Here is a 27,275-nt window from a genome sequence, read left to right on the forward strand (position 1 = left end):
TTTGATTATTTATAATGTTATAAATGTATTTGATTATTTATAATGTTATAAATGTATATTAATATTTATAATGTTATAAATGTATATTTTTATTTATAATGTTATAAATGTATTTGATTATTTATAATGTTAAAATGTATTTGATTATTTATAATGTTATAAATGTATATTATTATTTATAATGTTATAAATGTGTTTGATTATTTATAATGTTATAAATGTATTTGATTATTTATAATGTTATAAATGTATATTATTATTTATAATGTTATAAATGTATTTGATTATTTATAATGTTATACATGTATTTGATTATTTATAATGTTATAAATGTGTTTGATTATTTATAATGTTATAAATGTATTTGATTATTTATAATGTTATAAATGTATTTATTATTTATAATGTTATAAATGTATTTGATTATTTATAATGTTATAAATGTGTTTGATTATTTATAATGTTATAAATGTATTTGATTATTTTCTGCTTCAGAACTGAACAAGGATTTCTGCTGCTCCTCGTGTCCACGTTCCTCTACAACCCAAAATCAGCTCCACAATCACATCAAGAGCTGCAACCATGATAAATATGAGACTCTGGTGAAGATTAAGACTGAACATGAGGATCTGACGCCCACCAGAAGCTCCAGTAATCAGCAAACGTCCTCTGGTACTGTCAGCATTAACACCTCTCTCAGTCCCACACAGGAAGAAGGAAACGTCTGCTCACAGTGTGGGAAGAGCTTCAGGTTCCTGAGTCATCTCAAAATACACCAGCGCATTCACACAGGAAAGAAACCATATCAGTGCTCACAGTGTGGGAAGAGCTTCAGTACCCAGGGTGCTCTCAAAATCCACCAGCACATTCACACAGGAAAAAAAACATATCAGTGCTCACAACGTGGAAAGAGTTTAAATACACAGAGTTATCTAAAAAAACACCAGCGCATTCACACTGGAAAGAAACCAAATCAGTGCTCACAGTGTGGGAAGAACTTCAGGTGCCTGAGTGCTCTCAAGATACACCAGCGCATTCACACAGGAGAGAAACCGTATCAGTGCTCACAATGTGGGAAGAGTTTTAATACACAGGGTAATCTGAAAAAACACCAGCACATTCACACTGGAGAGAAACCGTATCAGTGCTCACAGTGTGGAAAGAGTTTTAATATACAGGGTGATCTCAAAAAACACCAGCGCATTCACACTGGAGAGAAACCGTATCAGTGTTCACAGTGTGGAAAGAGTTTTAATATACAGGGTGAACTCAAAAAACACCAGCGCATTCACACTGGAGAGAAACCGGATCAGTGCTCACAGTGTGAGAAGAGTTTTAAAAGTGCAGAAGTAGTTTCTGAATTGGAACGACTGGAAGAAGAAGAAGAATTGCAGGTATCAGAAGAAAGTGACTATGATTCGTTTGAAGAAGACGCTTTTCTTCATGGAGAAGATGCTGTTCTTGACTTGTAAGTACATTTTTTATTTTTTATACCAAATTTACATTTGTGTTGTTGCATTGAAAAGTTTATTTTAGTAGTAAGGTAAAAATGCCAAGATCAAATTATTGTTTTCCAACTTTTATAACTTTTAAAAGACTATACTGTTGTTTCCAAGTTTATTATATATAATTTTGTTACAGCTGTGCATTTATTACAAAAACTTATGTTGTATTTTTCTTTTTGTGTTTTATAATAGCAATTCTGAGGATTCAGGTGATGACTGGGTGCCAGCTGCTCAGACTAAGAGAAAGAGGCATTCTTCCCCACCCCACCCTGAATCCACATCAAGGACCAATCACGCAGATCCAGAAAGTACTGTAACGTCTGTCGAAGTGGTGCCAAGTACTTCATCCACCCACCTCCCAACAATACAGAAGACCAGGTCATCAGCAACACGTGCGAAGAGGCAATCAAGAGGACGTTCTCACCGAGTTCCTGCACAAACAAAAAGGCCAGGCAGTGTTTCTACAACCGAAGATGAAGATGATGTTTGGCATGACATCACTGATGTTGATGAGGCACCCAGCATTCCAAAATTTTTGCCAAAGCGACCTCCAGGGCTACAGCTTCTATCGAACACTGTATATTCCCCACTGCAGTTGCTTCAGCTGTTTTTCAGTATGTCTGTGGTGAAGACTATTGTAGATAACACCAATAAGTATGCTGAGATCAGAGCAGCTGCAAATCCATCTTACAAATGGATTCCTCTCAGTGTTAGAGAATTCTACAAATTTATTGCATTGGTAATATACATGGGGATTGTGAAACTAAAATCTGTTGCAGACTACTGGTCTGGAAAGGAATATTACCGCCTTCATTACACCGCAAAAGTGATGACAGGCAAAAGATTTTTGGCAATCTCTAGTAACCTGCATCTGTGTGACCCAAAAGAGGACAAAGATAACACAAGGAGAAAGGGAACCTCAACATATGACAAACTTTTCAAATTGAAGCCACTGTATACAGAGTTGCTGACAGCATGCCGGACATATTTTCAGCCGGACAAGGACATTTCGATTGAAAGCAAGAATCTTCTAATCTGCATCTCTAAAGCAAGAACTGGCCTGAAACAATACATGAAGGCAAAGCCAACAAAATGTTGCTACAAAATGTTTGTTCTGGCTGATTCAACCACAGGTTACACTTGGAATTTTTTTATTTATGAAGGCAAGCAATCCGTTTGCTCAGGCCAGGGACTGAGCTATGACTCAGTTATGTCCCTCATGGATTTTGCCCTTCTTGGCAAGGGGTACCACCTCTACACTGACAGTTTTTACACAAGCCCCATGCTCTATTTGGATCTCCTGAAGAAGGAGACTCTTGCTTGTGGTACCATCCGTACCAACCGGAAGGGGTATCCAAGAACAAAAATCAATGATCTCACCAGGAAGGCAAAGAGAGGAACCATCCGCTGGCACAGACGTGGACAACTTCTTTTTGTAAAGTGGATGGACACAAGGGAGGTGGTGGTGTGCTCCACAATGCACAAGGCATATGATGGTGACACAGTGATGAGGAGAGTAAAAAATCAGGAGGGGGTTTGGAATAAAGTGAATGTTCCAGTTCCTGCAGCGGTCAAGGATTACAACAGGCACATGGGTGGAGTCGATTTGTCGGACACCTTGATTTCATATCACAATGCCTTACACAAGACAGTCAAGTGATACGAGACATTATTTTACCATTTCATTGACATTGGGATTGTAAATAGTTTTATTTTACATCAGCAAATATCAAAAACAAATGCACAAGAGGCTCTAACTCACAAACTCTTTAGAGAGAAACTGATGTCGGAGCTTGTGGCCTTTTCAGGGGACACCACCCAGGATGAGTCTGCTGCAGGACCCTCAGGTGAAACAAAACAATGCCTGCCAGCATATTACAGCGATGACAGTACAGCTGGCAGGTGAAAATGTGCCATGTGCAAAAGGTCTGGTGAAATTGTGAAGACGCCAGTGTACTGCACAAAGTGCGATGTGGCCAAAAGAAACTGTTTTTACAAATGGCACAATATGGGGCACCACAAAAACCTGTAAATATTTGTACCAAAAAATGTAAATAGACATTTTAAATACAGTAGTTTTGAGTTGATTGTATTTTTTCTATGATAATTTTGATATTTTTTCATAAAATTTGTTTTGCTAATAATTCAATTGTTCATTTCCTAATATCAAGTGTACTTTGTGAATAAACAGCATTAAAATGTGTGTATGCCCTTCAGACGGAAAACACACAAAAATAGGCTGGTCAGCCAAGGGGTAATTTACGTGTATGTAAAACATGGAGTTAAATACACATGCAGTAGTATAATTAAGGTAAATTAACTACCTAAAAGAGTTTCAATTTAGTATAGTTTAGTGTATTTAATCCAATTAAAGTCGAGCTTTTGTATTATTTTTGTACAATTACAGTATAATTAGCACATTTTAAGTGTATTGATCATTAGGGTGACAATAATACACTTTAGTGCACTGTAGCCTACTGAAGATTAGTATGCTTAAGTATACTTCTTTTTACTATGGAAGTAACTTTATGAAAAAAATACACTTAAGTAAACCTGTATAATGTATTAAAAGTGTGCTTTAAGTGAGTTACTACAGCAGTTGTTTAACATACTTTGCAAAAATATATTAAACATGTATTTGAAGACAAGTATATAACTATATTCAATTAAATGAAACTTGATTGTAACTAAACGTATACTTCAGGTTAATGTATTTATTAAAATTATACTTTTTGATACTTTTATACTTAGATGAATCTTAGTATTTTTTTCACTAGGGACAATATCAGCTGCAGCAGAAAGAACTGAGAAACAGGTAAAAATATTATACAGCTCTCTTTAACAAGTAACAACTCATTAGTTCTGTTTATATTTTATACATATCTTTATATTTTATACATATATTTTATGTTATACAGCTCTCTTCAACAAGTAACAGATAATTTATAGTTATGCTGTGTATAAATGACAAACATTTAACTGGAGCAGAATTAGATTATTAAAATGCTTTTCTATTCTCTAATTGTACAATTTATTAGGTATGTTTACCTTTTATAATTATATTATTGTTGCACCAGTCCAAGTAATAAATTACAGCAGTTTGTAACCTTGTAACTTGACATCCCCTAAATTCAAAATCTTTGAATTCTGACACCTTTTGTTGAGAAATTTGTTCTCTTAAACTTGATTATTGTTAGCTTTTATTCAAACATGTTGGGGAGAGCCAGATACGCAACACAAACCACATCACAAGCAAATCATCCTCTCCTGTCTTCCCAGAGGTCTCCTTTTTATAGATGTTTTCCCCTGGTGGTAGCTTTGTGCATCTTTGTGCATCTTCCACAAATCTGTAACATAGAGAAAACCCCCCCTACATAAAACACATTATGACCCATAAAGTCGTAACACTCGGGGTTCTGAGAAATTGTAAGAATCAGAATCAGCTTTTTCGAGAGTCTGTTTTAGTACAATAAGTCATGTTAAGTTTTGTGCACCGGCACCCCAATCCATAGGAAATAATGACACAGCAGCACAAAAGCGGTTTTTTCACTTCTCATGTGAATGCGCCAGTACTGAACAGAATACGGTATTCCACGATCAAGCATCTCCATGATTAAAAGCTATAAGAAAACAATAAAGAAGAAAAGGTAAAATGCAGCTTTTATTGTATTTTTTATTGACTTTTAACTGTTTTTAATTGTATTTCACTGTTTCTATATTATATTTGTGGTATTTTTAGTGTATAAGTGACAAAAACAACCCCATTCATTTACATTACACTTAAATACAGTATATGCAGTTCCACAGGATCATGGGACACATTAACAGGTTTCCTAAACATGATAAAAAATACCTTAAAACTCAACATCCCAGAACCAACTGACGTCGAGTTTCAAGGTACCGCTGTATATTCAGAATGTGAAAAAGTTCAGATATAGTAAGAACTTACCAGAGATCAGATGATTAGAGATTGAATATTGACTAAATATTGATGGTGGTCTCTAGTGGACAGGTAAGGAAATATCAGAGTTGGTAATGCTTTTTGAAGTTGCGGTTGCTCATAATGTACTGGACTTCACCTGAACGTTTCTTTTATACCCAGACATAAACACTTCATTCATTTAACATGTTTCTGGAACATTTTACAATGTTTACAGTGTAAATTTGCTCTTGTACCAACTGTTTTCAAATCCCTTGTAGTCATGAGTTTCAGAATGAGTGAATATTTACATAAATGAATAATGTTAATAAGTTAACCTGATAAATATTTGAGTTTTTGGTGAATTCAGGTCAAAAAGAATTTTACAAATCACTGCTCTGTTTGTCTCTTACATTTTACTTACTGTCCAAACTTTTCTGGATGTTTGATTCGTATTAGAGATCATGAAATACTGGTAATGTTATTTGGTGAAACATCACTGTGCTTCATCATCTTGTTGTTTCTCAGTGAACATTATCTATCTGGATGTAGAATTTTCAGTCTCTCCGGCTCCTGCTGGATCTGCAGAATCAGTCGCCATCACAATCAGTCATGAGAAGTGTGAGAAGATACCAGATGGAGGTGAGTTCAAGCCCTCAGTGTTCCATTGTCTCCAAAATGCTTCGGTACTCAAACATCAAACAAAACAATCAAATCCACCAACATGAACATTTTACATCTAACAACATCATTCATTTACTTATTAACCCAGTACTGGTCATGGTCACAGTGAGTCCAGGGTTGAATGAAATACACTCACACTTAATCCGTTACTCAAAAATAAGGTATTTTTTTACACAAACACTGGGAGAACATGTCAAATATTTATTTACTTTTAATTTTAACTGTTGATTGTACTGTTACTCTTTCTTCAATGAAGAATGTCCAGATACCTCCTGAACCTGAAATCAGAGAAGATTTTCTACAATGTAAGTTTCTCACAAGGACACAAACGTACTCAGTGCAGTGAAAAAGTATTTGCACCCCCAGTACACACATGTCTATGTGTAGTGTATGTGTAATGTATGTGTGAATATCTAGTGTCTGTGTAGTGTGTGTGCAGGGTTTGTGTGTGTTTGGTGTTGAATAGCATTACACTGTATCTTTGGTTGTGTGGTGTTTCTGTGTATTTGTGTGTGTGCAATGTTTGTGTGTGTTTGGTGTTGAATAGCGTTACACTGTATCTTTGGTTGTGCAGTGTTTCTGTGTACTTGTGTGTTTTTGTCTATTGTCACACTCTTACATGTGCACACGCACACACACACTACACACACACACAGTCACACACTACACACACACTGCATACAAGCACTGCACACACTGTACACACACACTTTACACATACACACACACTGTACACATTCTCTCTCTCTCTCTTCTATGTTAATTGGTTTATTTTGTGTTTCCTCTCCAGATGTTTGTTGGTTCACACTGGATCCAAACACAGTAAATAAAAACCTCCGTCTGTCTGAGGAGAACAAAGTGGTGACCTGCAGTAAAACAGAACAGTCGTATCCTGATCATCCAGATAGATTTGATGTTCGCTACCAGGTTCTGTGTAGAGAGAGTGTGAGTGGACGCTGTTACTGGGAGGTTGAGTGGAGTGGGAATTATGGGGTTTTTATAGCAGTGTCATATAACAGCATCAGCAGGAAGGGATTCAGTGTTGAGTGTTTGTTTGGATGTAATAATCAGTCCTGGAGTTTGTGCTGTTCTCCATCCAGATTTTCATTCTGGCACAAATTCAACGAGACTAAAATTCCCATAATGCCGAGTTCCTCTAGAATAGGAGTGTATGTGGATTACAGAGCAGGAACTCTGTCCTTCTACAGCGTCTCTGATACAATGACGCTCCTCCACAGAGTTCAGACCAGGTTCACTCAGCTCCTCTACCCGGGGTTTGATGTTTGTTATGGATCAGAAGTGAAACTGTCAAATTTAACAAATTAAATGTAAAATTTACATGAAAGTATAACATTACACTGTTTGGGTGATTTTAGAATTTGTGAGGCAGTGATACATTTATGGAGATTTTCTTTTTCTAGGCTGTTTAGTACATTAAGCTACATGAGGTGTTTAGACTCTCCTGGAGAAGCTGATTCTCACCTGATTTCTCCTGAGCTGTAAAACACAAGTTTAAAAGTGAAACCAGCACATGATGAGGAATAATACAGCAGAACTTAGAGACGTGTGGATGGTTTTAGAGGGGATTTGATTCTTTCACAGAAATAGTTATTTGTATTGTGGTACGTTCGTTCAGCCTTCATCAGTTTATCTCTGCTCATTCAGCCTACAGCAGTTTAGACCCGCCCACTTATCCGCCAATTTGCAATTTTATTACAACGTGCAATTATACAAATTATTTTTGTACAGGAAAGAAATATAACAGTAACATTAAAAAGTAAAGTGCAAATCATTCTCGATTAAAGTACATAATGCTTTTCTACAACACCATGTTTTTACATTATTTAATGTCATGCATCAGTTTATATAAATGACAATGTATCAATATTTTATACTTAATTAGAGCATAAAATAAAACTACTAGCATCATGTCCAGGTGTTTTTTCTATCTTGTTTTTCCTGCTGCTATAAATGCTCATGTTGGTTTGATCTAAAATTCAGTAGAATCAGTAAAATCTGTATGATGTGGTAATATGAGATCTGACCATGTTTAAAAAAATCCTTGTGATGTCACTTTTGGAGGGCGACATCACAAGGATTTTTTAAACATGGTCACATCTCCTCATATTACCATATCATATTACTTTTCTTTTAACAATTCTCTAAGTTGTTTATTATAATTTTTTGTTGTTGTAATATTTACAGTGTAATTTCCTGTAGTACGAGCGGGACGGTGAGTGTTTTACTGTAGTAAGAATGAAAGTATGAACTGTGTTGCTTTGATGAAGAAAAAGACGCTGGGTCAGTGTGTAACGAGATTTGGAGTGAAGGTGGGTGTGTGTCTGTGTTTGATCTAAAATTTTATTTATTGTTGCATGGTCTTAAGAGATAGTTTCCAGGGCTTCAAGACAAGATTTTGAATCTGTGTAGATTATTGACTTTTTTTATTTGATTTTCCCTGTAAGTTTAAGTGCCACTGATATTGCTTGAGCTTCTGCTGAGAAAATCGAGCTCTCTTTATGTAGCCCCATACTTTGTGAAATTCTATTTGTTGTTACTGCAGCTGAAACCTGGTTTGGGGATTTGGAGTCGTCCGTGTATATTTCTGCATGTGATGGGTGTTTTCCTCTTATATTTGGGTAGTTGCTTAAGTATATGTTTGGATGGGTGTTTTGTTTTTTATTTATTGTTAAGTCCATAATTATTTGAGGTTTGATGATGTCCCACAGGGGAAGAGAAGTTTTATAGCCACTGGTAATATCATTTATATCCAGATTTGTTTCCTCTAGGAGCTTTTTAATTCGCATTCTTGTTAAGTTCTCAATAAGTTTTGATCTGTATACAATACTGGAACTCTTTGGTGTGAAAACATCTCTGTAAGCCAGGTTTTGGGGATTGCCTTTGAGCATAACAGAGCTAGTAACAAGGAGCTAGCAACACAGACCTAGAAACATGGAACTAAATAACATAGAGCTAGTAACACAGAGCTACAAACAAAGAACTAGCATAACAGAGCTAGAAAGAAGGAGCTAGCTAGTAACAAGGCAAGAATAGTTCCCAACTACTGTTCTCCAGCTCCCCTCTTATATAGGGGCAGCTGGAGCTAATTACACAAGAAACGGCAACAATATAATAGTGTTGACCCCAATGATATGTTGCGTGGCATTTAAAAACCCGATACACACTTTTTCCACTTTTGACCACAGGGGGCGCACTTCCACACACACTTTATACGCACACACACTTTTCTCCGGTTGACCTACCCCGTAGGGACCAGTGTTGGGGGTAACACGGTATAAAGTAATGCCTTACAGTAATGTGATTACTGAATAATAAATACTAAATAAATAAAATAAATAAATGGAATTTGTTTGTAGATGTGATTCCAGTATACAGTATTTGTTTGGGTTTTAGAATGTAAAGTGAAAGTAAAGTAATGAGGAACGAGATTACATTTTCCAGGATGTAATGAGTAATAAGAGTAATGGATTTTTTTTTGAGTAACTACCCCAACACTGGTGGGGACCTGGGGCTATTTCAATGAAACTTTGTCAGATAACTTAAATTAAGGCTTTCTATTGGTTGAAATGCTTGTGCCTGTGGGAACTTTGATTCAGGTCCCCACCGTGCAACAGGTCCCCACTGGTTTGGTGTGCAATCAGGTGGCAGTCCCCACCAGGATATATAAACAAGTACACATTATACACACACGTAATACACACACCTTATACACACAGGGTTTGTCATGGTATGGGGTGTGTCAGTACCAAGGTGTGTCATGGTATGGGGGTGTGTCAGTACCAGTACCAGTACCAAGGTGTGTCATGGTATGGGGGTGTGTCAGTACCAGTACCAAGATGTGTCATGGTCTGGGGTGTGTCAGTACCAGGGTGTGTCATGGTATGGGGGTGTGTCAGTACCAGTACCAGTACCAAGATGTGTCATGGTATGAGGTGTGTCAGTACCAGGATGAGTCATGGTATGGGGTGTGTCAGTACCAAGGTGTGTCATGGTATGGGGGTGTGTCAATACCAGTACCAGTACCAAGATGTGTCATGGTATGAGGTGTGTCAGTACCAGGATGAGTCATGGTATGGGGGTGTGTCAGTACCAAGGTGTGTCATGGTATGGGGGTGTGTCAATACCAGTACCAAGATGTGTCATGGTCTGGGGTGTGTCAGTACCAGGGTGTGTCATGGTATGGGGTGTGTCAGTACCAGGGTGTGTCATGGTATGGGGGTGTGTCAGTACCAGGGTGTGTCTTGGTATGGGGTGTGTCAGTACCAGGGTGTGTCATGGTATGGGGTGTGTCAGTACCATTACCAGGGTGTGTCATGGTATGGGGGGGTGTCACTACCAGTACCAGGGTGTGTCATGGTATGGGGTGTGTCAGTTCCAAGGTGTGTCATGGTATGGGGGTGTGTCAGTACCAGGGTGTGTCATGGTATGGGGTGTGTCAATACCAGAGTGTGTCATGGTATGGGGTGTGTCAGTACCAGGGTGTGTCATGGTATGGGGTGTGTCAGTACCAGGGTGTGTCACACACACACTTATACCTAGGGTAACCCGTTACCCCCAGGACATGGGGAGAACATGCAAACTCCACCCAGGAATCAAACCCAGGACCCTCCAGAAGCCGTCCCACAGTGGAAATCAAGTCAGTATATGTGCAGTCACATGAATCCAGTCATACCCATACAGTGTATCACAAAAGTGAGTACACCCCTCACATTTCTGCAAATATTTCATTATATCTTTTCATGGGACAACACTATAGACATGAAACTTGGATATAACTTAGAGTAGTCAGTGTACAGCTTGTATAGCAGTGTAGATTTTCTGTCTTCTGAAAATAACTCAACACACAGCCATTAATGTCTAAATAGCTGGCAACATAAGTGAGTACACCCCACAGTGAACATGTCCAAATTGTGCCCAAATGTGTCGTTGTCCCTCCCTGGTGTCATGTGTCAAGGTCCCAGGTGTGACTGGGGAGCAGGGCTGTTAAATTTGGTGTTTTGGGTACAATTCTCTCATACTGGCCACTGGATATTCAACATGGCACCTCATGGCAAATAACTCTCTGAGGATGTGAGAAATAGAATTGTTGCTCTCCACAAAGATGGCCTGGGCTATAAGAAGATTGCTAACACCCTGAAACTGAGCTACAGCATGGTGGCCAAGGTCATACAGCGGTTTTCCAGGACAGGTTCCACTCGGAACAGGCTTCGCCAGGGTCGACCAAAGAAGTTGAGTCCACGTGTTCGGCGTCATATCCAGAGGTTGGCTTTAAAAAATAGACACATGAGTGCTGCCAGCATTGCTGCAGAGGTTGAAGACGTGGGAGGTCAGCCTGTCAGTGCTCAGACCATACGCCGCACACTGCATCAACTCGGTCTGCATGGTCGTCATCCCAGAAGGAAGCTGACGCACAAGAAAGCCCGCAAACAGTTTGCTGAAGACAAGCAGTCCAAGAACATGGATTACTGGAATGCCCTGTGGTCTGACGAGACCAAGATAAACTTGTTTGGCTCAGATGGTGTCCAGCATGTGTGGCGGCGCCCTGGTGAGAAGTACCAAGACAACTGTATCTTGCCTACAGTCAAGCATGGTGGTGGTAGCATCATGGTCTTGGGCTGCATGAGTGTTGCTGGCACTGGGGAGCTGCAGTTCATTGAGGGAAACATGAATTCCAACATGTACTGTGACATTCTGAAACAGAGCATGATCCCCTCCCTTCGAAAACTGGGCCTCATGGCAGTTTTCCAACAGGATAATGACCCCAAACACAACCTCCAAGATGACAACTGCCTTGCTGAGGAAGCTGAAGGTAAAGGTGATGGACTAAACCCAATTGAGCACCTGTGGCGCATCCTCAAGTGGAAGGTGGAGGAGTTCAAGGTGTCTAACATCCACCAGCTCCGTGATGTCATCATGGAGGAGTGGAAGAGGATTCTAGTAGCAACCTGTGCAGCTCTGGTGAATTCCATGCCCAGGAGGGTTAAGGCAGTGCTGGATAATAATGGAGTCACACAAAATATTGACACTTTGGGCACAATTTGGACATGTTCACTGTGGGGTGTACTCACTTATGTTGCCAGCCATTTAGACATTAATGGCTGTGTGTTGAGTTATTTTCAGAAGACAGTAAATCTACACTGCTATACAAGTTGTACACTGACTACTCTAAGTTATATCCAAGTTTTATTTCTATAGTGTTGTCCCATGAAAAGATATAATAAAATATTTGCAGAAATGTGAGGGGTGTACTCACTTTTGTGATACACTGTATATGGTAAAGGTAAATTCACTCTGCTCTCTTCGAACACTGTGACATCACAATGTGGACCTGTGCTCTTCAGCAGCAGCATTTTGATTTTCTCCTCATTTACGATGGCTGCTTCTCTGAGACAGAGGTTTCTGCGTGTGCTGTGTTGCGGGGCGCCTCCCTGGGCATCCTCCGGGGGTGACCCAGGTCACGGGGGAGGCACGGGGGCCCAGGAAGCGCTCCTGATGGAGGGGTTTCTGTTTAAGAGGACCAGGAGTGTGTTTAAAACCTGGAACAGGTCTGTACACTGATGCTTAGTGTATATATTAGGATTTCTATATACATACACTTAATTTTATATATATGTATATACGATGTGTTTGATCTCTGCAGGCGGTGGTTCATCATACAGAACAATCAGCTTCTCTACAAGAAGAGGTTTAAGGTAGGTCACATGACTTTACATGATCTAAATCAGCTCTCTCCTGGACTCTGTGAAATACCCATAATGCACCCATAATGCGGCCGTATGCCCCTCATCATTTGGGTGCATCACAGCGGACTTCTGTGCCGGGCTGCATCCCAAACCGCCCCCCGTTGTGTTTAAGTCTGGGACGATTTCACCGGTGTTTATATCATCGACTGTATAAATAAGAAGGTTTTATGTTCTATTCCCCCAGCGTGGGACTGTGAGGCAAGTAGACGGGCGTGGATCAGCGCCATTCAGAACCTGACTGAGAGAGAAGAAGGAACAGTCGAGAGCGAGGTGAATTATCATTACCACTATACTCCGGGAGGGGAGGGGTTCAGTTCTCGTCTCTGTAACACCAGTTTAATCCGTCTAAATCAGCAGGAATCAGACGGGTACGAGAATGATTTAGAATCAGATTCCTCGAGCGAGCAGACAGACTCCCAGGGACCACAAGTGTCTTCTGAAGCTCCAGGTAACCTTAACACCACCACGTTCGAGCCCGACACTATTAAACTCTAGTGACTCTTGGGGTTTGTAGGTGGGATCAGTTCTGGAGAAGTCATCTGTGATGCTCCCAAGAACAAGGGTGAGTACGCCGGTCTTTATATGGACCCTTATTTTTGGTCCACATAACACATAAGCATCATTGGTGATACTTGTGTTGAAGATGTTGAAGGAGAAACCACCAACGGAGAAGGTCAAGAGGAAAAGACGACCGACACGAACCCGGACAGCCAATACACCCTTGGAGAGCTGCTGGGAAAGGAAGACTGCGGTTCAGTCTATGAAGGAGACCATAAGGCAGATGGGAACCAGGTGAGTATCAGTTTGCTGTGTTGATCCTCCCCTGGATCCTCCTATGGCTCCAGATACCTGTGACGACCTACCAGGACCATTTTGGGTCAGGAGGACCGCTGAGTACCACTCTGGCCCCTGGATTCCTCTTAGCCCCAGACATGAACCCAATTGAGCATCTGTGGGACCTCCTCAATGGCCGTGTTGGCTCTACGGATCCTCCCCTGGTTCCTCCCTTGACTCCAGATACCTGTGACGACCTTCTGAAGAGGCCAAACAAGAGGCCAAGAAGAGCAATCAGTAATAATAATAACATGTCTCTTGTGGGCAGCAGGTTGAGGTGCCATGCACTGTACCCGAGACCATCGACATCTCAGAACGAACATCACGTGTGGTTGAGGACGTCTCTGAGCTGCACAAGTGCTATGAGGTTTACAAAACCATTGGATCAGGTAACTGGTACCACTTTCAGTCGTCTCTCTGCCTTTGTGTAACACAGATGTGCATCTTTTAAAACCTGACATAAAATTTTTTTTTTTATTCAATCGTTCTTCAGGCGGTTATGTGACGGTCAAGCTCGGCAGGCACATTCAGACTCAAGAGCCAGTGGCCATCAAGATCCTGGAGAAGAAAGAGCTCGGGGTTAGTTTCAGCAAAACCGTCTGTTAAAGACGGACGTGTCTCAGTTTCCAAACGTTTGGTTCTCCTAATTCTGATCTGAAAAGTCATAAAACTGTTCCTGTTTCCTCCCCATTGCAGGATGAGTTGTCCGATTTGAGGATAGAGATTGAAGCCCTGAAGAACCTCAATCATCAGCACGTGTGCCGCTTGTACCAAGTCATGGAGACTGCTGACCAGATCTACATGGTGCTTGAGGTACCATCAGTGGTTGGAAACTATCAGATTTTATTTAATCTCTGGATTTATGATGATTTGCTGCTCACTTGACTCGCTCTCTCCTCCAGTTTTGTCCGGGTGGAGATCTGTTCGATCACATCGATAATAACAACAGGTTGTCAAGGGAGGAGATGCGCAGGATCTTCCGTCAGATCGTCTCTGCGCTGGCCTACGTCCACAGCCAGGGATACGCCCACCGTGACCTTAAGCCAGTGCGTCAGCCAAACGATTTCCACTTATACTTTGTGTTTTTTCTTTGTTAGTGCTTGGACATGACGTGTTTTATTTTGACTCTCAGGAAAACATGATGCTGGATGAGAAGAACAACATCAAGCTCATCGACTTTGGTCTCTGTGCCAAACCAGAGGTTCGTGTCTCTCCTAAGACTGTAGTGTATACTTAAATCAAGCGTGCCATTCAGAGAGTCTAGTAAGGCGGTGTGCTTACCCCCATCCATCATGCTTTAATAAAGCCTTGCACACATGGTGTCCACAATTAGTTTCAGTGATCAGTTAGATAAACAGGACATCACAGAGCCATGCTGGTTCAGTTTGTGTGTTGTGCTGCAGATGTGAGTCAACAGTTGGACCTTCGGTTGATAGAAATCTGTTTTGTTGTAGGGTGGACTGGGTACTGCTCTGATTGAGGGCTGTGGAACCCCTCCCTACTTGGCACCAGAAATCATTGATGCGCAACCCTATCATGGTGCAGAGGTAGGTGTGTGTGGGGTGTGTCCCCAGGTTATTCCTGATAAACTTCAATTGGAGAGTCTCCAAATCCAAGGTGTTCAGTCCCCTCTGTAGCCCCATTCATGAGTTATTCTATGAGGTCTGGATGAGGGGACTGACCAGGGAAAAGCATGGTTAAAAAAGATAATGAATATGTGTGTGTGTGTGTGTGTGTGTGTGTGTGTGTGTGTGTGTGTGTTTTAGGCAGATGTTTGGAGCTTGGGTGTTGTCCTATATGACATGCTGTGTGGCTACCTCCCATTCGATGGTGACAACTTTGTGGAGCTCCATGAACAAATCACTGTAAGTCTTGGAACTACAATGAAACACCATTGGTATACACGTCTTGTTACGATTATGAAACTGAATCTATTATTTAATGATCAGCAGCATGTTAAACATACAGTAAAAGTAACAGTAATGGCTTGTGGTGATGTTCTTTGATCAGATGTGATTGTTTTGCTCTGTGTTTCATCAGAAAGGACATTATGACACTCCTGATTGGCTGTCTCCTGGTTCTGTACTGCTGATTAAGGAAATGCTGCAGGTGTGTGTTTATGGTGTGTTTAATGTGAGCAAAGCGAGTGTGTGTTTCTCTGTGGGCTTCATCACCTGAAGTTCTTGTATCTTGTCCTGTAGGTGGTTCCAGAGCGGCGCATAAAGGTGGAGCATCTGCTGGATCATGAGTGGGTAATGAAGGGGTACAGCAGCCCTGTGGAATGGCACAGCACATGCCCGGTACAACATCCACCCTAGACGTAGTACAGTAGCATGATGGAGATCCATCGTACAGAAGATTGTATCTTTATTATCTCACATACTCATATATTTGTGTCTGTGTGTGTGTGTGTTTGTGTCTCAGCTGGATCATCTAGATGAGGAGAGCATCACCGAGATGGCTGTGATGTTCAGACAGTCCAACCAAAGCACCAAGCAGCTGGTGTCTGAGGTACATTTCAGTACTTGTATCTGCACCAACACAGATGCTAAAATGTAGACACATATTTATTAATTTTGAGATTCTTGAGCTCCATCTAAAAGAGATGTGTGTGTGTGTGTGTGTGTGTGCAGTGGAAGTTTGATCAGACCACAGCTACGTATCTTTTGCTCTTGAGAAGGAAGCAGCGCAGTAGTCCAGTGTGTAGCTGAGCGGACATGTAAGAAATCCAGGTGACATTTTCACAATCAGTGTATTTTACCTGATAAACGCTGCTCTACATGCTTATCTGTCCAAATACTACAGCTTCTGGAATGTTCTTACACCTCTTCTTGTTTTATTTAACAGGAGACGTCGTCGGCGCATCGAGGGACGATGGTGGAGCCGTCCAATCAGGACACGTTACATCTCAATTTCACATTTCAGTGATTGTTGCAGCTGTTTCTCTCTAACCCATTCTCTCTCTCTTCTTTTAACAGAATGATACATTTTGGGTATCTGTGTGTGACTGGTTAGAGGAACTCCACTGAGGTGCCGCCCTTGTTGATCCACACAGCTGTATGAGAAGTGTAGAACATGGATGACCAGGATCAACAAGCCTCAACATCTTATAACATTAAATAATAAATAAATAAACTCACTGAATATATGAAGGTTTATGGATGTTTATTTTCACATTTCTTCATCATTTTGTGTATGATGTCAGTAATATGAGGTGAAAGAAGGCACAACGTTTCCTGACATGTTACAGAACATTAAACTCAGCAGTGAAGATACAGACCTACTGTCAGCTCACTCAGAGCAACATGAAATCATTACCCTAAAACTTCATCAACTCACGTCTCTCAACTCATATTATTTCATTACAATTCTACAAAAAGGCCACAACAGGGCGACATCACAAGGATTTTTTATTTCAACAAGGACACAAGATCTCGTCCGCTTTTTTCAAACGTGCTTCCAATCTGGAGACTAATGCCAAGTTCACTCTACACGACTGGATCTCTTGTAATCGGGAGTCTTTAAAGTCTGTGTGTATTTCACACTATGCGACTGATAAATAACCCATAATGTGTTCTATCCAATATTTACACAGTGCTGGGTTGCCAAATAACGCCTTTTCACCTGCATTCTGCCTTTTCTATCCTGTATACCAAAAACAGTCGACATTGCAGGTCTACAACACGTTACAAAAACACTTGGGACAGAAGAACCATAAACACTCTCTTAATATCATACTGTTTTACTGTAGTAAGAATGAAAGGATAAGCTGATCTTTGTCTCATTGTGTTGCTTTGATGAAGAAAAAGCCGCATTTAATCCATGTTTACGGTATGCTTAAACTTTTAGTGGGCATCTAAACCTTAGTAATTTTTTTTTATATAATCGTTTTAGATCTCATAAAACAACATTTAATAGTAACATTTAATAGTAACACTTTAAATACTAAAACGTCTGAATTTTACTTCTACTCTTTTCTGTTCTTTCCTCTTCTCTCTAATCTTCATTATTAATGATTTAGTTTTTATTCTGTTATGATTTATGAATAGAATTTCAGGTTACATGAAGAACTATTTTGAATTATTACCCACCCAGTCATTTACATCCACTTTTTTATTGTCACTCCAGCTCAAGCCTAAATACAAATACATGGACTGTGAGTTTAGTCCCATTTAACAACCATGGACACATTTGCTGACATCGGATTCAAAACCAAACTCTCATCACACAGAGGACTCGGATGGAATTTACAGTTTAACAAATATATTTATTCATCAATAAAGAAACACTTGTCTCCTGACCCCTCAGTTGGTCTTGGTCAATTGGTCACCTCCATGATAAGAAAACACCTGAACTACCACAATAGTATTTATTTATTTTTAAATGTAATTTCAAAACATGTCAGTGCAGTCTGTATTAGGATTTATATGAACTGAGTTTTATGCACTAGAAGATGGTGGGATAATTAAATGTAAATATGAGTATTTCTTTTAACAAAGGAGTTTAGCTACCACTAATTTGGTCTATAGATGAACACAAAGAACAAAGACTCATGATGATAGAACAATGCAACACTGTTCAGTCCACAGCCCTCCATTCACACCTTCTCATGTACATTCTGGTGGAGGACGGTTCATTATTTGCTAAGTGGAAATCATCTAAAGACTAGAATTTTGGAGTGTAGATCTAGGAGTGTTAAAGTAAGAGGCTATTCATTTATGAAAACTTAGCATTCATAATATAAAGAATTTATGCAAACACCATAAAGACCAGGGTAAAAATCTTCCACTTGAAAGTAAAAGTTGTTCTGTGTTTATTAAAGTAGACTAATGCGTGAATGCGCTGGTGTTGTTGGAGAACATAATGTGGAATAAAAATACTTCCCACACTCTTAACAGTGATGTAGTTTTTCTACGTGAATACGCTGATGCCGTTTGAGATTATTTTCATGAGCAAAAATCTTTCCACACACTGAGCAGTGATACGGTTTCTCTCCTGTGTGAATACGCTGGTGTTTTTGGAGGTTACTCTGTTGAGCAAAACTCTTTGCACACTCTGAGCAGTGATGCGACTTTTCTCCAGTGTGAACACGCTGGTGTACCTTAAGGTCACTACTTTGAATAAAAATCTTTCCACACACTGAGCAGTGATACGGTTTCTCTCCTGTGTGAATATGCTGGTGTTTTTGGAGGTTACTCTGTTGAGCAAAACTCTTTGCACACTCTGAGCAGTGATGCGACTTTTCTCCAGTGTGAACACGCTGGTGTACCTTAAGGTCACTACTTTGAATAAAACTCTTTCCACACTCTGAGCAGTTATACGGTTTCTCTCCTGTGTGAATACGCTGGTGTTTTTGAAGGGTACCATGTTCAGCAAAACTGTTTCCACACTCTGAGCAGTGATACGGCTTCTCTCCTGTGTGAATACGCTGGTGTACTTTAAGGGCACTACATTGAGCAAAACTATTTCCACACTCCGAGCAGTTATACTGTTTCTCTCCTGTGTGAATACGCTGGTGTTTTTGAAGGGTACCCTGTTCAGCAAAACTGTTTCCACACTCTTAGCAGTGATACGGTTTCTCTCCTGTGTGAATACGCTGGTGTTTTTGAAGGTTACCCTGTTGAGCAAAACTCTTTCCACACTCTGAGCAGTGATACGGTTTCTCTCCTGTGTGAATACGCTGGTGTTTTTTGAGGTTAACCTGTTGAGCAAAACTCTTTCCACACTCTGAGCAGTGATACGGCTTCTCTCCAGTGTGAACACGCTGGTGTACTTTAAGGTCACCACTTTGAGTGAAACTCTTTCCACACTCTGAACACTGATATGGCTTCTCTCCTGTATGAATGCGCTGGTGTCGTTGGAGATGACTCTGCGTAGTAAAACTCTTCCCACACTCTGAGCAGTGATGAACGTTCTTCATGTTTATGCTTTGATAAGACTGTAGAAACTGTTTCCTTGAAAAGCAACAGAAACAAAGAAACAAGTCGATTAATTAGAATTATTTTTACTACATTAATACCACAATAATATTAAACTCATCACCTAGTAATGAAAACATGAAATTCACTTCACGTCTAAGTGAGAATCTGAATTCAAAGAACATCAGGATGAAATACTTATAAATACTGCAGATATTAATAATTAAATAACTATAAATAACTTGATATAAATAAAGATATAAGAGATCTGACTTTCTCAACATCAGTCCTGCACCAAGCAAATCTAATCCAGTTCATGACAGGACTAATAATTAGCTCACAAGTGTAAATCTTTGGTGTGCTGGGAGTAAAAAAGGCTTCATAAAAACACCACAATTATGAGCATAAAGCTATTTTAAACAGTCTGAATATATTAACCTGATAATATTAAATAACATCATAAAATAAAAAGCACAACAAATGCAACATAAATGTAAAAGAAACAAACAAGAAAACCCTTTACCTTCCTGTTAGAATCCTGGCAGCCACTTTAACAAAGCTGGTGTCTCCAGCAGGTCGTTTCTAATGAAGAACGTGCAGAAGATCCTTCTTACCAAGTGACTCAGCTACAAGTCTAGAGTTTAGTCCTTAAATAGAGCTGAGGACAAAGACCCAAGACCAGTTCAAAACTCTGCATTGGTCAATCATCAGACAACCATTCACACCTTCTTGTGTGAAGTACTAGCTCATTATCTATGGAACGTGTGCAAATGAAGTAGATGGAGCCACAAAGCATGATGGGTGAAGTCAAACTACTAAAGGCTATTCTGTAAAGTGAAATGACATGAACTTAGATAAAGCTTTTATGATAAGAATCTAAGTCATGTAAAATGCTGTATGTATATTTGTGTGAATTAGTTTCTACTGTATATGAGGAACAATAAGAAAACTATAAGAGGAAACACCCACCTATAGATGTATCTGTATTTATGGTGTAGAAATATTTACTGTGCACTTGTGTGTCTGTGAACTGTTTGATTTACTACTGCGGTCAAGCCTCCACTTCAAAATGCTCAGTCAAATCAGCTCCCACATTGTTTGTGAAGATGTGCGTATACTAAACATTACGGTAAAAGCATCTGGCGGAACTATTTAGGATAGAATTTCAGGCTTTAAAATAAAAGGTTTGGTAATAACTGGACATTATGATTTTACTTTAAATTTAAAGTCAACTAAAACATAATCTAAGCTCATTTCCTGTTTAATTTAGACTGTTATTAAATTGAATAATCTTGATTACATGAATTGTTATTGTTATTAAAATCTACTTGTTTCCACAGAACAATTCCACTTCATAATGATAGTACACCACATGTAGGTTACAAATACATTCTAGAAATGTGACAATAAAAGGCTTTTATTATAAAGTTTAAGGATACCATAAAACAGGGTTTAAATCAGGGGTGGGCAATTAAATTTTCCAAGGGGCCACATAAGAAACTGGGACTGTTGTGGAGGGCCGGACCAATAAGGTGAACTTAATTCTGCTCAATATTCATTTTGTCTCTTTATTTACATTTTCAGCATTTAGCAGATATCTTTATCCAAAGCGATTTACAATACAATTACAGTATACAGTCTGAGGAATTGAGGGTTAAGGGTCTTGCTCAAGAGTCCAACAGCAGCAACCTGGCTGTGGTGGGGCTTGAACCAGCAACCTTCTAATTACTAGTCCAGTACCTTAACCACTAGGCTATGACTATTTATAAACTTTATAAAAAGTCCTTGTTGCTTTTGCAGTTTAGTTAGAGAAGCCTCAGTTGTGATGCTCCACATCGTTCATGTTCTTATATTTCTGTTTAGTATCGTAACAGCGATTTAGAGCCTAAATTCTGATCCTTAACCAGCATTACACCTGACTTCAGTTAATAAATACTTCAGAAGTTCGTGTCTTGTTAAAAACTTCTTCTGTTCACATTACGGTGAAGCTGGAAACACTCACACACACGTAAATCAAAACTTACGGTAATTTAAAGATATAGCGCTCCCGTCAAAATCAATCCTGTTTTAATGTGTGTTTGAAGTAGGTTTATTTACATCTAATTTTTAATTGCCACAAACCTCATGCGGGCCGGTTGGGGATGTCTCGCGGGCCGGATGTAAAATGATGATTATAAAATGACTAATAGTTTAATGATAAGATATTACTAGCTGTAATACCAATGTAAACAAAATACATCATAAAAAAGTATCAATCGGAATGTAAAATGAAAGTATATTATTATTAATAATAAAATAATCACTAGTAGTACTGATCAATCATTTGCCATTTCACCAATATCAGGGACACCCTGGATTCTGGGCTAGTTTCAGCTTCAGGGTTGATTTTAGACCAAACATTAGACTGAACCTGGCAACTCTTGCGATTTTCCCGCCAATTTGGGCTACTTTCAAAATGTGTCACGGCTGTCTAAAAGCTTTCATTGCAAACCGTACAAAATGTTTTTAATGAGGATTTGAACAAGGTGTGCTAGTTTTAGCATGTGAAGGGCGGGTTTAGACAGACTTTGAGCTGGATAAATTGTGCTGGACTTAGCAACCCTGTGTAGAGTTAAATTGTTTGGCGTTGGTTCCAGTTGCTGCTGGAGGTAAACAGACCGAGTACAAGTACAGTCTGTGTTCCTGTAGTTATGAACTGCTCTCATTCTCAGCAGTTTGAACAGGATTTGAACGGAAGGTAAAGCTTTTATTTTCAGGTTTTGTTTTCTTCCCTTTATTAATCTTTATGTTTCCTCAGTGAGCTCGTATCACTGCTCAGAATGTAGAAAGTGCTTCAGTAAATCCAACAGTTCACATATTTCTACACCATAAATACAGATAAATCTATAGGTGGGTGTTTCCCTTTTATAGTTTTCTTATTGTTCCTCATATACAGTAGAAACTAATTCACACAAATATACATACAGCATTTTACATGACTTAGATTCTTATCATAAAAGCTTTATCTAAGTTCATGTCATTTCACTTTACAGAATAGCCTTTCAATTCTGTGTTTGGGTTTAGGATTAAATGTAAATAACTTCTCTGCTATGATAAATAGGTGTAGTTTGACTTCACCCATCATGCTTTGTGGCTCCATCTAGTTCATTTGCACACGTTCCATAGATAATGAGCTAGTACTTCACACAAGAAGGTGTGAATAGTTGTCTGATGATTGACCAATGCAGAGTTTTGAACTCGTCTTGGGTCTTTGTCCTCAGCTCTATTTAAGGACTAAACTCTAGACTTGTAGCTGAGTCACTTGGTAAGAAGGATCTTCTGCACGTTCTTCATTAGAAACGACCTGCTGGAGACACCAGCTTTGTTAAAGTAGCTGCCAGGATTCTAACAGGAAGGTAAAGGGTTTTCTTGTTTGTTTCTTTCACATTTATGTTGCATTTGTTGTTCTTTTTATTTTATTATGTTATTTAATATTATCAGGTTAATATATTCAGACTGTTTAAAATAGCTTTATGCTCAGAATTGTGGTGTTTCTATACGCACACACACGCATGCACACTAGGGCTGGGTGATACTTTTTAGCTCAATGGCGATATACGATATATATCTCGATATTTTTTCATCCCATAAGGTAATAACAAAAAGACACTTCTGAGACAAAGCTACATGTTCCAAATGTTATACAGGCACTTTTATTAACATTCAGCTGTAGATGAACATTGTAGATGAAATTCTTCAGAAATAAGGGGTCACCAACCGTTTTGAAACAGAGGGCTACTTTAAGGGTACTGAAAAAGGTCTGAGTCCCTGGTGATACCAGATACCACGGGATGCCTTCGGATGTCTCATGGAGTCCACGTGTCGGCGGTCCGAGTTACTCCTGAAGAAGGTCTCGTTTCGTGAGCTGGCTTCCCAGACATGAACCCTGTGGAGCGCCTCGAGCAAATGCAGTCAGCAGGCTCCGGACACCCATGGCGACCTACTAGGACCTTATCGAGTCTCTCCCAACCCTTGTATTAAAAATCTACTAATGATCAATTACTTGTGTTTGTTTAGGTTGCCATCAAATACGTGGTGAAGGATGAGCACCTCAGATTTACCAGGATTGTAAGTGACTTTACCTTTCAGATGAAGTAAATACCGTATAGACTGGATACACATTAAATCATTTGTCCTTGTCTCTTCTACCATCAGCCCGGCGAGACAGAGTTGCTCCCCGTCGAGGTGGCCCTGATGCGCATGGTGTCCAGGCCGCCCGCCAGCCCGTACGTGCTGAAGCTCCTGGAGTGGTTCGACATGCCCGAGCACTGTGTCCTGATTCTGGAGCGCCCCGTCCCCTGTGTAGACCTCTACCAGCTGTTGCTCGAGAAGGGCAGGCTGAGGATGCGGTTCGCCCCGGCACGTCATGCGGCGGGTGGTCCTGGCGGTGCTCCACTGCCGCCACCACGGGGTCCTGCACAGGGACATCAAGCTCCAGAACATCCTTGTGAACACAGGAGGTGAAGCTGATCGACTTCGGATGCGGCGACCTGTTGAAGGATACTCCATACTACACATATTCAGGTAACTGTGCACCAGTGAGGGGGTGGGTACTTTGGTTTGGACTTTGGGTACTAGTTTGTCTTCTTTGTTCATGTAGGCACGTGGGTATACTCGCCACCAGAGTGGATAACCAAGCAGAAGTACTATGGCTGCCCTGCGATCGTCTGGAGTCTGGGCGTACTGCTGTTTTTCTTGGTTTGTGGACGCCTGCCATTTAAGTCTAAGAAGGAGATCACTAAAGAGCGTCTAGTGTTCAAACCTGGTGTGTCTGATGGTAAGGAAATATATACATTAAGACCTGCACATACGCTGACCAGGCATAACATTATGACCACTGACAGGTGAAGTGACTATCAAGAAGCGAATCGTGATGGATAGATGACTTGGTCAGAGCATCTCCAAATCTGCAGCTCTTGTGGGGTGGTCCAGGGAGGGTAGAGTGGTAAACCAGCGACAGGGTCATGGGCAGCCAAGGCTCGCTGATGCATGTGTGGTCCGATCCAACAGACAAGCTCCTGTAGCTCAAAGGTAGCAGCAGACCAATCAGGATGCCCATGGTGACCCCTGTCCATGTCGCTTACCTGGGGGAACACATGGCACCAGGATGCACTATGGGAAGAAGTTCTGCCAACATTCTGCTGGGAAACACGTAGCTCCTACCTAAGCATTTGAGGACCACGTCCACCCTTCCATGGATTCCCCAGATCTCGATTCAACCGAGTCTGTGGGATGTGCTGGACAAACAAGTCTGATCAATGGAGGCCACGTTATTAGGAAAGTGGTCATAATGTTATGCCTGATTAGTGTATCTTCTTCAGATCTAAACACTGTATAATTTGAATCTGCATTGTCGCACTCACCAGCCTGCTGCCATCTGATCGAACAATGCCTCAAGAAGAATCCCAGCAAGCGTCTCACCCTCGGGCAGATCCTCCTGCACAGGTGGTTTGATGAGTAACCCGAAGACTAGGTCCAGACGGTGTAGATCTTTACACTCGTACTGACGGCTGCAAAATAGAGGGTAACATGATAGAAAAACACATATCTAATCATTCAAGCGATGTACGAATGATTTAATAACGTTGTGAGCGTTTCTCTCCTAGGATCTGCACGTCTTCCACCGAAGGTACGACCGGCTGATACAGATGATGGAGAATCGGACTAATCGGATGTGGGCCGAAGTGGAGCTGGCGCAGATCAGGGTGAGTTTACTACTATATGTGTCGACTGCCGGATGCCACCCATGCGGTTACTCATAGCGACTACACCATCAGTCAGAACCACAGTCCTACCGTTCTAATAGAAAATCTATTTTCCTTCTACTCACAGATCCAGCACGTCAACTTTATGGACATCGTCTTTGAGCTGGTGCTGCTGGGAATTCTGAGATGCTGAGCTTCCTGGATGAAATCTTCACTCTGGACGAGTCTTGATGTATGCAGAACCTGAAGCCCTGGCTGCTGCACTGGAGACGCTTTTATGGCGGAGCCTTCAACGGTTTCAACTGTCAGGGATGCAGGTCTGGTGGTTGACGTGTTTTTAATGTGTGTTCACAGTTTCTCTACCTGTGGAGGTACGCCAGGACCCACGACATGGGGCACATGTGAAGATACCACTGATGTGGGAGCATGTATTGGGAATTCTAAGAGACGTGCTGCAATTAAGACAACATCTTTACATCAAGACAATGCTGGACGACTTTGTGGACCAGATCCAGATGTGTAAAAAGCTGATGTTCTGTAAAAATGTAATAAAAAGAAAAAACTGTGAATCGTTCATTCTCTGGCGTCTTTATTCTCTAAAGCAGGGGGGGGGGGCACGAGTGCCTGACCGGGGGGGGGGGCGTGGCAGTACGAGATGACTTTTGTTCTATTTGTACAAATAAAGCAAGCCATCCAGGACGCATGGGAGATATATGTGAATAGCGTCAGCGAGAAGGCACACACGCACGCCTAACGTTATGCAGTGTAATATCACGGAAATCGTTAAAGCGGAGCTAAGAATGAAGATATACGTGGATACACGAGACCGGGTGCAGATTTCCACTAAGGGGAAGTGTCCATCGAGCGTGGTTTCATCAAGGGGAAGGGGGCGTGATGGAAGACGCGGTCGGCTCATGATCGAGTGATGACTGAAAGCAATACACCACCGAGCATTGAGTGGAGATCCACCACGGGAAATACTCCACCCTGACATACCTGTACTGTAAGTGTCAGGACTCTCCCAGGTGTAGTAAATCAACGATTTAAACAAAGCGCAACAGTTTAGGGAAGGTTCTTTCCTGTTTTACATGAAGAAAAGTTGATTGAAATGAACTCCAATGTCACAGAGTTCTGACCTTAACTTAACTTGGGATAAAATTGGCATTTTTGTCACATCCGGACATGCACAAATTCCCACATATACACTCCAGAATCTTAATTGTTGTAGCCAAGTGGAGCTTAATGATCCAGTGACACTGACACACTGATATGCAGCCCCAGTTCTGGCTGTCTGGCTTAGGCGGGTAGTGAGAAAATCCAGGGGAAGCAATGCCCACCCCAGTTGCTTTAGTTTCGCCCTAAGCTGGACTCGAATCTAGGGCAGAAAAATATGCGCTCTGCCCACTGCGCTACTCAAACAGTGGAGTAATAAACAGGTTGTTATGCTGATAAACCTGCGCACACACGATGTCACCAAGAGTAAAAATGAACACTACTTAAAATATTAACAAAACATTTTCTAAATCCCACGGTAGCAGCAGTTTCCTTCTGTTTCATACACATCACACTGTCTCAGTCTAATCTGCAGCATTTCTCTCCCACTGATAAAAATACAGAACAAAATGCGTCCCGCGTCAACGGTACAAGTAGGTTTGATGTCGACTTTTTTTATTGTTTTTTTTTTTTTTACTCAGCGAATTACAAATCTTAAAACAAAACATATTTAAGTAAAAGTAAAATTACAGGTTGTAAAATCTACTTTAAAAAGTACAAGTACACAAAAAACTACTCAATAACAGTAACACGAGTAAATGTAATTTGTTACTTTCCACCTCTGTATAAGCCAAACTATGAAAATGTGTGAACAACAAGTATAAGTAACATCTGTGCCAACATATAATAATAAT

General features: G+C 40.5%; 2 protein-coding genes, 1 long non-coding RNA gene and 1 pseudogene across 3 annotated transcripts; all 4 read left to right on the plus strand.

The window, feature by feature from the left end:
* Positions 1–1,246: 1,246 nt before the first annotated feature.
* LOC134326012 (piggyBac transposable element-derived protein 4-like) lies at positions 1,247–3,577 on the plus strand. The gene is made up of 2 exons (XM_063008204.1): positions 1,247–1,468; positions 1,698–3,577. The coding sequence occupies exon 2, from the start codon at positions 2,122–2,124 to the stop codon at positions 3,163–3,165; it is 1,044 nt and encodes a 347-aa protein (XP_062864274.1). The 5' UTR covers positions 1,247–1,468; positions 1,698–2,121; the 3' UTR covers positions 3,166–3,577.
* Positions 3,578–6,365: 2,788 nt separating this feature from the next.
* Positions 6,366–16,838, plus strand: LOC134326296 (maternal embryonic leucine zipper kinase-like). The gene is made up of 16 exons (XM_063008455.1): positions 6,366–6,413; positions 13,230–13,320; positions 13,387–13,434; positions 13,516–13,664; positions 13,978–14,095; positions 14,200–14,285; positions 14,403–14,519; positions 14,609–14,752; positions 14,839–14,907; positions 15,161–15,253; positions 15,473–15,571; positions 15,747–15,815; positions 15,908–16,006; positions 16,131–16,217; positions 16,340–16,438; positions 16,554–16,838. The coding sequence occupies exons 1-15, from the start codon at positions 6,366–6,368 to the stop codon at positions 16,415–16,417; spliced, it is 1,395 nt and encodes a 464-aa protein (XP_062864525.1). The 3' UTR covers positions 16,418–16,438; positions 16,554–16,838.
* On the plus strand, positions 13,235–14,046 carry LOC134326027 (uncharacterized). Its single transcript, XR_010014459.1, has 3 exons — positions 13,235–13,434; positions 13,516–13,664; positions 13,975–14,046. It is a non-coding gene; the product is annotated as an uncharacterized LOC134326027 (long non-coding RNA).
* Positions 16,839–23,471: 6,633 nt separating the features above from the next.
* LOC134326298 (serine/threonine-protein kinase pim-3-like) lies at positions 23,472–25,001 on the plus strand (annotated as a pseudogene).
* Positions 25,002–27,275: the final 2,274 nt, after the last annotated feature.

The sequence above is a fragment of the Trichomycterus rosablanca genome, chromosome 14 (genome assembly GCF_030014385.1).
Source record: "Trichomycterus rosablanca isolate fTriRos1 chromosome 14, fTriRos1.hap1, whole genome shotgun sequence".
NCBI classification, from domain to species: Eukaryota; Metazoa; Chordata; class Actinopteri; order Siluriformes; family Trichomycteridae; genus Trichomycterus; species Trichomycterus rosablanca.